Source organism: Typopeltis vanoorti, chromosome 13, assembly GCF_054136105.1.
Source record: "Typopeltis vanoorti isolate ZY-2024b chromosome 13, IOZ_Tvanoo_1.0, whole genome shotgun sequence".
Taxonomy (NCBI): domain Eukaryota; kingdom Metazoa; phylum Arthropoda; class Arachnida; order Uropygi; family Thelyphonidae; genus Typopeltis; species Typopeltis vanoorti.
The window spans coordinates 38,244,882-38,257,088 of NC_143561.1; the positions used below are offsets into that span (position 1 = coordinate 38,244,882).

The 12,207-nt window shown below is 36.1% G+C and overlaps 1 protein-coding gene across 3 annotated transcripts in view; it reads left to right on the top strand.

Annotated features, from left to right (window-relative positions):
- Window positions 1-12,207, top strand: part of Nup133 (nuclear pore complex protein Nup133) — a 269,882-nt gene that overhangs the window by 61,249 nt on the left and 196,426 nt on the right. For all 3 annotated transcript variants that reach the window (XM_090402314.1, XM_090402316.1, XM_090402315.1), the window contains exons 8-9: window positions 25-84; window positions 7,904-7,965. In XM_090402314.1, coding sequence (XP_090258440.1) covers window positions 25-84; window positions 7,904-7,965 — 122 coding nt within the window. The remainder of the gene's footprint in view (window positions 1-24; window positions 85-7,903; window positions 7,966-12,207) is intronic.

Consider the following 12,207-nt stretch of genomic DNA (forward strand, 5'->3'; position numbering starts at 1 on the left):
ATTTATATATATTTTTTTTTTCAGTTACTATATGACTGTGACATTGACAGATCCATAAAAGAAGGATTTCTTGAATCTCTATGGGTAAGATAGTTTGTGTAATATTCAAAATCAACCTGGATGTATTGCTGGTTGATTGTTTTGGTATTGTTTTTTCTTATATAAATATGTAGAAATTAATGTTTTAATTACAAGAATATGAGAAAGGCAAAATCAGATTATGAGAGGAAATTAGCTGTGCAGGACAAAGGAAATTCCAAAGAAGAGTGATTGTGGAATGATAAATTTGATGTTAACATAAAAAAAATTAAATTAAATTAAATTGGTAATTGACGTCGATTGATAACACTGTAGAAAGATAAGTAATTTTTTCAAATTTTTGCTAACGATACTGAGTTAATTTATTGTATTTATTTGTTTTCTAAGTGTGCAAGATAGGCTGAGTTATTTAATCGTAAGCAAAACATGTATATTTCCTTAAACTATATACATTGTTGGTATGGCACCTATACATAGCAGAACAATTGCAGCCAAGATGTCATTGTTGAATTAGCTAAATTTGTGTGATTTTGTCCATCCTAAAAATTGTGAAATGTACTCATCATGAAAGTTGAAAGATTTGTGGAAGGATAGTGAAACTGATGAGCAAGTGTGTAATAAATGTTTTGAAAGTGAATGTTGAGAGAACAAATTACATGATAATAGAGTAGAGAGTATTAATAGTAGACCAAAAAATGTAAATATTGATGATACTACGAAAGTATTTTGGCAGAAGTTCAAGACAATGTAGAAAACCTGAATAAAGAAGCAGTGTGTTTGCATGTAGTCCTTCACACAACTTGGCATGAGAATGAAAGGCTTCAGAAACAGCAGGAAATCAGTTGAACCGAGAACAACAAAAAGCAACCAGTCCGAAACCAAAAAGAAAATTGTAATAATAAATGAGAGAAAGAGTGTAAGCAGATAATTTTTTACAGAAATTTATGATAAGGGGAGTACTTCACAAAAAGTGAAGTACTCCAAAATCTGTTTCCCTGTTGCTGAAATAAATTAATATTAATTAGAATGCAGAAAAGGAAAGTTGATAGAATTGATTGTTTTGGCAGGAACCAATAACGCAAGAAGTATTGTATGAGGGAGAATGTAAAAAGAGTTACTGGAAGAATCAAAAAAGAAGAGCAAGAAGGTGAAGTTTACGAGTCTGCTACCATGCTATGATATAGCTAAACTGAGAAGGAGGGCAATGATAGGTAATGAATCAATATGCAGGTTGTGCAGAAGGAATGACAGCCTGAGTTTGATGGACATAAATACTTGTATAATGCTGTTGGTCTGCACTGAAATAGATTTAGAGTTAGGTATCTAGAGAACTTTATTCACTGAGATTGTGGAAGCACAAAGTCAGGAAAACTAAAGAAATTAGGGCAGATGCAGATGAATGTGTGTGTTCATTCACACTCATTTACTTCATGGGTATCTTCACACAAATTCGTCTGCATCTGCCCTAATTTCTTTAGTTTTCCTGACTTTGTGCTTCCACAATCTCAGTAAATAAAGTTATCTAGATACCTAACTCTAAATCTATTTCAGTGCAGACCAACAGCATTGTACAAGTATTTCTGTCCATCGAACTCAGGCTGTCATTCCTTCTGCACAACCTGCATATTGATTCATTACCTATCTTGCCCTCCTTCTCAGTTTAGCTATATCATAGCATGGTAGCAGACTCGTAAACTTCACCTTCTTGCTCTTCTTTTTTGATTCTTCCAGTAACTCTTTTTACATTCTCCCTCATACAATACTTCTTGCGTTATTGGTTCCTGCCAAAACAATCAATTCTATCACCTTTCCTTTTCTGCATTCTAATTAATATTAATTTATTTCAGCAACAGGGAAACAGATTTTGGAGAAATGCAGAATCTAGTCTCTTAGGCAACAGTATCGAATGGGAAGTCAATTCAGGATATAAAGGTGGTTGGGGGCTTAAGGTGCGCTCTTGCCAGAAGTTATAGGCATTAGTGAGACTTGGCTAACAGCAAATGACATAGGTACAGGGATAGAATGCGATGGATTTAGTATTTTCAGGAAGGATATGGTGGGGTAATGCTGATGATAGTAGATAAGTTGCATCCAGTGTGAATAGAAGACAATTGGGCATATGGCAGTCAGTTGTTTTGAATTAATATGGTGTGAAATTGAAGCTGTAAGACAATGTAAAATTTTTTGCTGCTATAGACCAGGAAGTGCCAGGCAAAGTCAAATAATTTTTATGTGAGACTAATATCAGAATGGGGAATTGGACAATGAAACTTATTTGTGCCTATGGTCCCACAGAAGATTCTACTAAGGTAAAAGTGGAGGAATTTTTTGATGCTTTAGAAAAAGCAACTGACACAATGAAAAAAGAAAAGTCGGTCCTGGTTGGGAGATTTAAATAGCAGAGTAGGAAATGATTGTCAGACATACAAAAATATTTTGGGAAAATTTGGAGAAAAGAGCAAAGCTAATAATAATGGCAAATACCTGTTGGATTTCTGTCAGAACATGGACTGGTTATTACTAACACCATGTTCCACCATAAAAATGTGCACAAATTCACATGGAGAGAAGAGGCAAGGAATTAAGAAAAGTCTCATTGACCATGTCATTGTTGATAGTGATGTTTTCTCTCTGGTGCAAGACACTAGAGTTTACAAAGGATTTGAAATTGAAGTGATCACCATTTGGTCTTGAGCAGGATAAAACTGAATTTCATATTGAAAAGAAGAACACTTAAAAAGTTTTAAAGCAAATAAAAGTTGAACAGCTCTCAGATGTGAACTGTAGACTAAAATACACAACCATTATTCAAGAAAAAATTAAAGATTTTCAGAAGAGACAGCAAACCTTGGAGATTCAGTTGCAAGCCCTGAAGAAAACATTGATAGACTCAGTCAGAGAGGCATGTGGTGAGGTTGTCTCCAAGGGTAGAAAAATCAGAATGCCATGGTGCAGGAATTTAAAGAGGCAGTGAAGGAAAAGAAGAAAGCATATCAAAGGTTCCTGGCAAATAAGTCAGTTTGTGCTCTTAGAGAATACAGAGACAAATGTAAGAAAGCTAAACAGTATATAACTAGCTAAACAAGTCATGGGAAAACTTTGGTAAGCACATAAAAAATAAATATCAAGAAGGTGGCAAGATATTCTGGAGGTTGTTGAAGAAGCTCAGAAATGGAAGAAAGTGTTTTAAAAGGAATTAGATGATAACGGTGATATGAAAACTGGAGAAAAAGATATCCTTGAAGTATGGAGTAATTACTTCGAAAAAAATTTCTAAATGAAACTAGCCGTGATGACAACACAGTGATAAAAAAAACACTGACCAGGCATGCAATCAGGAATACATATCCATACTTTAAGTAGAAAAAAGCCATCAAAAGTCTGAGATGTGGAAAGGCAGCAGGAGTAGATGATATTCGACCAGAAATGCTACAATTATATCAAGCAATACTTTGTCTTTATGGTGGTATTGAAGTCTTACAGTGGCTGCACTGCATAGTTCAGAAAGCCTGAACAGACGGACGAATTCCCGATGATTGGAGTAGAGCTCTAATAATACCCATATATAAAAAGGGGAATAAAACTCAATGTGAGAATTACAGAGGTGTTTCCCTACTGAGTGTTCCTGGCAAGATCTATGCAAGTATACTTGAGAAACGGTTGAGAAGAATTTTGGAAGAAAAGCTTGATGAAGAACAAGCTGGATTCAGGCCAAAAAGAGGCTGTCAGGATCAGATCTTCACTTTACGACAAATAGTGGAGAAAGAATGGGAATATAACAAAGATCTGTATTTAAGTTTTGTTGATCTGGAAAAGGCATATGACAAGGTGCCAAGAGAGAAGCTATTCAATACACTACAGTTATATGGTGTCAATGAGGCATTATATCAAGCAATACTTAGTCTTTATTTGAGTTGTAAGTCAGCAGTTAGAATTGAAGGAAGTACAGGAAGATGGTTTAATGTTAAATCTGGTGTGAGACAAGGATGTACATTATCCCCTCTGTTATTCATTATCTATATGGATCACATTATGAAGGAAAGTGGCATTAAACATGATATCAGAATTGGAGATGTTAATGTCAGCTCTTTGCTTTATGCAGACGATGTTATACTTCTAAATAAATCGGCTACAAGTTTGCAAGATTCCCTGACTAAATTGAATAACTGTTTGTAATAGATATCGTATGAAGGTCAGCATTAAAAAGACAAAGACAATGAAAATAGGTACAATTGTTGAAAGTGTCAACTGTGTTGTGAACGGGGAATCTGTGGAACAAATGAAACATTTCAGCTATTTAGGCACGATTTTTACCAAAGACGATAAATTAAATATGGAAATAGACAACAGAATCAATAAAGCTGGTATGGTAAGTAGTCAACTGAATAAATTCATATGGAATAAGAGAGAAATTAGTTGGAACACTAAATTAGCTTTAGTGTTATAAAAGACAGTGTTCAAACCAGTTTTAACTTGGATCTGAGAGCTGGGTCAGAAGTAAAACACTTGATCAAAGACTAGAGACCGCAGATATGAGAGTCCCGAGAAAGATTAGAGGCGTTAACAGATGGCATCAATGGCAATATCATATTAAAAACGAGGATATTAGGAAAGAACTTGAGATTGTCAGCATCCAGGAATGCGTTTAGCAGAGCTAATCTCAGGTGGTATGGTCACTTAAACAGAATGGGCGAGGAAAGATTAGCAAAACAAGTGTTCTCTGCCAGTTTGGCAGGAAAACGACTCAGAGGAAGACCAAGATATAGGTGGATTGATACAGTACAAAGTGCCTTAGATGATAGAAATATAAGATCTGATAATAATAATTATTATTATTTGACACCTCCAGGGAGTCCAAATACTCATCGAGGGAGAGTGTGCCAACAGCATCGAACGATCGGCCCCCTTTCAACTACTAACCGCACTCATACTTACTTAACTGAGCCATTAGTAGCAGATGCTCTACCAATCGACCAACCTTTGCTGGCATAATGTTGGAGTCTTGAGAAGTAAGAGACTGTTTTGGAGGAAAATTGTAGATAGGAAGTTAGTAATGATGTAAATTTTTCATGTAGTACTATCATAAGATGAAAAGCCGACGTCTATTTTTTTCCTGCCGAGGTTGATAAGTTAAGGGGATAAAAATACCTTATTGTTTTTCAGCCAGTAAGAGAAACTAAGATCGAAAACTACGATCTGAACGTTTCATGCCGACGAATTGTCGGCGGATCGAAGCGTAAGTGACCACTTGGTAGTGCCACACCACGGCAACTCGTTGCAAAGGTGGAGCAAGATCCCTCACTATTCTTGATATTTTCTCATAATGTAAAAACACACAGCTCTTAGGAGATGTAGTACTGTTTTACATTATGAGGAGAGGTCACTACCCAGACCAGTTTCAACCTTTTTTGTAGTCTCATCAGTGAGTAGCTAGACCTAGAATATCAGAGTTTAAGTGAAAAGAACTTACATACTTTTGCTGTACGATTGCCAGAAAGGTGTGTCACTATATTATATTATAACATATAACTAAGATGAAAAGCCAAACGGCTATTTTTTTCCTGGCGAGGTTGATAAGTTAAGGGAATAAAAATCCCTTATTGTTTTTCACTCGTTGCAAAGGAGTTGCCGTGGTGTGGCACTACCAAGTGGTCACTTACGCTTGGATCCGCCGACAGTTCGTCGGCATGAAACGTTCAGATCGTAGTTTTCGATCTTAGTTTCGCTTACTGGCTGAAAAACAATAAGGGATTTTTATCCCCTTAACGTAGTACTATCATATTGTGTACACCCCTTGAGGGTACATGTCAGGAATTTGATGATGACTTAAGAGACATAAATTGCAAGGCATATGATAGAAACATTTAAGTTATAGGATTTTATAAGATTGCAGCGAAAAATGTTTCATTACTTGACTAGCAGGGGCAGAATAAGAGGTCATCCCCGTCATCCCTGGAAGTTGGGTAAGAGTGTGGTTAGCATGAGGACTAGATTTGTTGCTTGGAGAGTGGTGAATGAATGGAATGGGATGCCTGAGCCAGTTGTAAGTGCTATGTCTGTTAATGGTTCAAGAAGAGGTGTGATAGATATTGTGTTGATAGTTTGGGTCTCCCATGATGAATCTCAGGACTCCAAGGAGGCGCCTGTGCAATAATAATAGTAATATTGATAAATGAATCCCTGATAGGGAAGTGACAGAAACCGAAGATATAGTTGAAGTGCTTAGTGATGAATTTGCAAGTGTGTGTGTGTCATCCAGGCTGAAATAATAAGGTGACTGATGTGATAGTGATCTGTGATCTGGAAACAGAAGTAGATAATTGGTGTTTAGGATATTAAGAAATCTCATTGTGAATATAGCCTTGCAGTTGGATGTGATATTAATCCATGTGGCAGAGTTCCAAAGGAATGGAAAGAGGGCGTGATAGTCCTGTTATGAAGGATTCTTCAAGACAGAGATGGAAATTATAGACCAGTTAATAATCCATCAGTGGTGATTAAGGTGTTGGAAAAGTTGGATTAAGATGGGGTTCGGGATTGGATCGAGAAGAATATGATATTCTATTGGGAAACTGTGTGGTTTTGTGAAGGAGTGTGGGGTATGTCTTGTCTTAGTAATTTACTCACTTTCTATAATGATATTTGTTGCAATTTGCAAATGCATATGACATACATGATATTGCAAGGAATCCTATTACTTAAGTTAGAGTAAATGGAATGGATATGAAACTGGTGACATGGTTAAGAGGGTGGCTGATGAACAAACATTAGAGAATTATGATGGAATTAAATCAAAGAGAAGGCGAGTGACCAGCAGTGTCCAGTAGTGCTCTATACTTAAACTGCTGCAGTTCAGTTTGTACATTAATTATATTGGGATTGATTAGGGGGAGGGAAATCCAGTTATTTGCTTATGGTATTAAACTAGGAGAGCAGTAGTTAATGAAGGTGATGTGGAGATCCTGCAGGATGAACTAATAGACTGATAGTTTGGGCCAAGGGTAATGGCTGCCAATTTAGTATATCAGCATGTAAAGTTTTGCACCTTGAGATGGAAAAACAAACAAACAACATCTTGTAGTGAGTGAAGGAATAGGCCGCAGTTGGTTTGTACTAACTGCGGTAATTATATTGGGATTGATTAGGGGGAGGGAAATCCAGTTATTTGCTTATGGTATTAAACTAGGAGAGCAGTAGTTAATGAAGGTGATGTGGAGATCCTGCAGGATGAACTAATAGACTGATAGTTTGGGCCAAGGGTAATATATCATTTAGTATATCAACATGTAAAGTTTTGCACCTTGAGATGAAAAAACAAACAAAATCTTGTAGTGAATGAAGGAATAGGTTGTCAGAAACAGTTGGTGAACAAATTTTAGGAAAGGTATGATAGGCATTGTGTCAATAATGGTTAGTGTTGGCCTCCTATGATGAGTCCTCTGACTCCAAGGAGATACCTGCCTAATAATAATCTGTTCTAAGTATTCATGAAAGGTGTAGCATGTAGCAAAGCATTTTTTTTCTGTAACCATTAATGCCTCTTAATGTGTGTATCTTAGTGCCATCCTAAGCAGATGTTAAGGTAGATAAAGTATTTGCATTCTTAACCATCCCAAACATATATTAAGCACAAATAAAATAATTTAGTAAGGAGCCTAGATAAGTGGCAGAATATTTAAATAGAGTAAAGAAAAAACATTAATAATAAATGAATAAAATAAGAAAAGAAAGAAATAAAGAATTTCTTTCTTTGAAGGTATTATTTACTTTTTTTTCTTTTTTAAAAATACTAATATTCACTAGTTTAGTATTTTTAGACATTATATATTTATATTCATATAATGCTATTTAATTTATTATATAGAATCAAGACAGCAGTCAGCTTCATCAGTTGAAAACATGGTGCCTGGATATGCAAATGACATAGTAAGTCATTATCTAATTATTAATAAAATGTAGTTATTATTTAAATTGACAATTTCATTTCCTGAGAAAAACATATCTATGTACATTGTATGTAGTTTAAAGGAAGAGAAAAGTGATGTAATGCAAATGAAAATAAGTAATTCTTTCTCATATAATAGTTAGATAATGCACATTTCTTTACCATTTCCACACACACGAGGTCTCAAGACCTATAACATGACACTGTCATCTGCAGGTAGGTGATTAGAGAAGAATGAATCTGTTCGTGTGTTTCTTGATGCATTTTAGGTTGTATACATTGAGCAAAATGTAATGGAAAAGACTATTCCACGGGGCAGAGGTATATGAAATGAAGGAAGAGGCCAAGAAGTTGGTTCATTGTGTGTGTGGAGCTGAATGGTATATGAATTGACCAGCAACTACCTGCTGGTCAATTGGTCAAAATGTGAGATAGAAGCAGAGGAATAGTGGCAGCCAGTTCAGTGGAGCAGCATCCATGGAAATACATGTAGAATAGATGTAATGTAGAAGCAGAGCATCTGTGGAAAGGCAGTTGGAGGGAGTCACTGAGAGAAGGGTCATCTATTAAGTGAGTAGCTCTTCTGGAAACAGTCTAACATTCTGAAGGAAATTTTTGGTGCACCACCTCAGATGAGAAAACAGTATTCTAAGATTTGGGATATAAAGTGGCTGAGTTCATAAGAAATGTTTAGAAACTCAGTAAATAGAATTTGGATGTTAGTAAGAGAAGATCATTCATGTATAGGAGAAAGAGTGTAGGTGAAAACACAAAGCCTTGAATACTGAAGCATTGATGGGGAAAAATGAGAGGGAACAATCTATGATGACATGCCATGAACGATCAGGGAAAACTGATAGTCCACTCACAAGGAGTAGGTAGGATACCAAAAGGTGGCAGGTTGGAAAGAAGGCTGTGATGTCAGACTCAGTCAAATGCCTTGAAAATGTCAAGAACTACATAAGATTCTCTAGATTTTTCCATGGCTTCTGTCCAAAGATGGGTAAGGTTAGCAAGGAGGTCTGCTGTGTGAGAATGGCAGAATCCTTATTGGTTCCTGAGGTTCCTTACTATTTGTTACTATTGTGGATGCTGATATGAGTTTGTTTTGATATTTTATGGATTTTTTTTTTTTTTGTTGTTAATATATGAATAGTGGTATTCAGTAGGGATGAAGGACTTGTGGACATAACTTCCATGACCTCAGTGATGTCCCTTGTAAGCTGCTATCCTTTCAGATGCAATCTGAAAGAGTAAACAGCGGGATTATTTTCCACGTGATTGAGAAGCTTCCTAAAGTGTTATCAACAGGTTTAGTCCCATGTTCTATCTGGTGACCAACATGTAGAAACCACTGTCTAAATGGAGCAAGTACTGGCTTCTTAATTCAATGGTTATGACATGGAGAGCATGACTAGTAAGGCTACATGCAGTACAGGTAAGAAGAAAGGGAAGGTATAGAGAGTGCAAACCCCTAGAAAAGAAATGTGCAGTGGCTGCTTCACACCTCCAGTAAGCTGGGTAGTGCTGTTTCACCAACCAATGAGTCATCTGCCATCTTGTGGTCTAGTTGGTATTTCCTGCAACTTTGGAAAATATGTTTTTAATGGACAGGACTTGCTTCAAAAACAGGCCCATACCACAGGACTCTGCTGGGAGTGGGTATTGTGTATCACCAGCCCATTAATGGTACATGGCAGGTGGTTAGCATATCCACCTAGAAACAATAGTTTTCAAGACCAGTCTTTCTTACTTTATCTGGACACCAGTCACTATGATTTCAGACTTTTGGCCTATATAGTTTTAAAGTTGTTTTTTTATAATTATTATTTTATTTATTTATTTATTTGAGTATTCAACTCTTGAAAATATTACTGTAAAAACTTTGTCATCCCCTCCCTCCTCCTTGATGTACAAAAATGGATTATTATCAAGAATCATTTTATTGTAACTTAAGGAATGTCTGCTATCTGAGCTCATAAAACCAACTAATATCATATTTATAAGACCACAGATATGTAATAATTTCTTGAGAAAAAAGAAATCTCATTCCAAAGAAATGAAAACAAAAGTTGTTATAGATTAACATTGGATATTTGTACATATAAAATTATTTTTTGTATTTCTTTTGAAAACAGTGTTGAGTGTTGTGAAGAATATGCAAGCATGTTATTCACTGGTTAAAGAGGGATATTCCAACAAATTTATATCTGAACTGCTGTTAGATTGTTTTGAGCTTTATAGACTATTTCAGATATCACTTAAAATATCTCTTAGTATCATTAGAGTAAAAAGAATGTAAACAGAAAGATTACCAAACCAAGCCTTAAATTACAAACCATTAGGGAAAAAGAAAAACTAGGACGTTTTCTTAAGAGATTCAACAATGACTTCTAAGGCCAGAACAGGCCACTCTAGTCTAAATCCTTGACAAACATGACGATGATGATCGTTGGAATAAAATTAAATGATTTATAGCATATTACTGCATACTAAATGTTGAGTCTTCAGATGAATGTGTTACCAAGCTATTAAGAAATTAAAATAATAGAAAATGGGTGCTTAAGGATCAAAGATGTATAACTGAGAGGAGACCTCCACATAGCCTTTAAAGGAATGCGGAGAACCGACCAGGGCTTCTGACCTAATGTCCAATCCTCACCTTCTCGTTGTGCACCCTGTTGGGTAGCTACTTGGATACTGAATGGACGAGCATGGGCTGGCAATTTGGGATTTAGCCGACCAAATTGTATTCTTATTGGTTAAACCAAAATATAGAATGATGGTACAACATGACAAAATTTCATGCCGGCTGGGGCGTCGCCCGGTTAAACAAGGCCCCCGTTGTTTTCGCCAGGGAACCAGGGCGAACAGCGAAAAGTCAGCTACTGGAACAAATCTGAAAATAAACCCCAACTCAACATCACCAGAGTTAAAGATCGGTACTATCAACGTAAGAAGCCTGAATGGCAAAGAAATGGAGCTGGCTGAGGAATTAGATAAGTACCAGATCGACATAATAGGGGTGACTGAAACAAAAAAGACCAAAACTGGTGAGATCTTTCTGAGCAATATATACAAAATATTATATTCAGGTAATGACAATCAAGGAAAAGAAGGAGTAGCCATAGTATTCAACACAAAATACAAGGCTAATCTTCTTGAATGGCAGTCAGTCTCAAGTAGAGTAATGTGGGCAAATATGAGAAGAGGGAACTGGACAATGAGACTTATTTGTGCCTATGGTCCCACAGAAGGTTCTACTAAGGTAGAAGTGGAGGAATTTTTTGAGGCTTTAGAAAAAGCAACTGACACAATGAAAAATGAAAAGTTGGTCCTTGTTGGGGATCTAAATAGCAGAGTAGGAAATGATTGTGAGACATACAAAAATAATTTGGGAAAATTTCGAGAAAAGAGCAAAGCTAATAATAATGGCAAATATCTGTTGGATTTCTGCTCAGGACATGGACTGGTTATTACTAACACCACGTTCCAACATAAAAATGTGCACAATTTCACATGTAGAGAAGAGGCTAGGAATAAGAAAAGTCTCATTGACTATGTTATTGTTGATAGTGATGTTTCCTCCCTGGTGCAGGACACCAGAGTGTACAGAGGATTTGAAATTGGAAGTGATCACTATTTAGTCTTGAGCAGGATAAAATTGAATTTCATATTGAAAAGAATAACATGTAAGAAAGTTTTAAAGCGAATAAAAGTTGAGCAGCTCTCAGATGTGAGCTGTAGACTAAAATACACAAAGATTATTGAAGAAAAAATGAAAGAGTTTGAGAACAGGAATCAAACCTTGGAGATTCAGTGGCAAACTCTGAAGAAAACATTGATTGATTCTGCCAGAGAGGCATGTTGTGAGGTTGTCTGTAAGGATAAAAAAATCAGAACTCCCTGGTGGACACAGGAAGTTAAAGAGGCAGTGAAGGAAAAGAATAAAGCATACCAAAAGTTCCTCTCAAATAAGTCAGCTTGTGCTCTTAGAGAATATAGAGACAAATGCAAGAATGCTAAACACTGTGTAAAACTAGCTAAACAAAAGTCATGGAGGACTTTGGCAAGAATATAAAAAATAAATATCAAGAAGGTGGTAAAATATTCTGGAGGTTGTTGAAGAAGCTTAAGAATGGAGGAAAGAGTGCTATAAAAGGAATTAGAGATGATAAAGGTGACATGAAAACGGGAGAAAAAGATATCCTTGAAGTATGGAG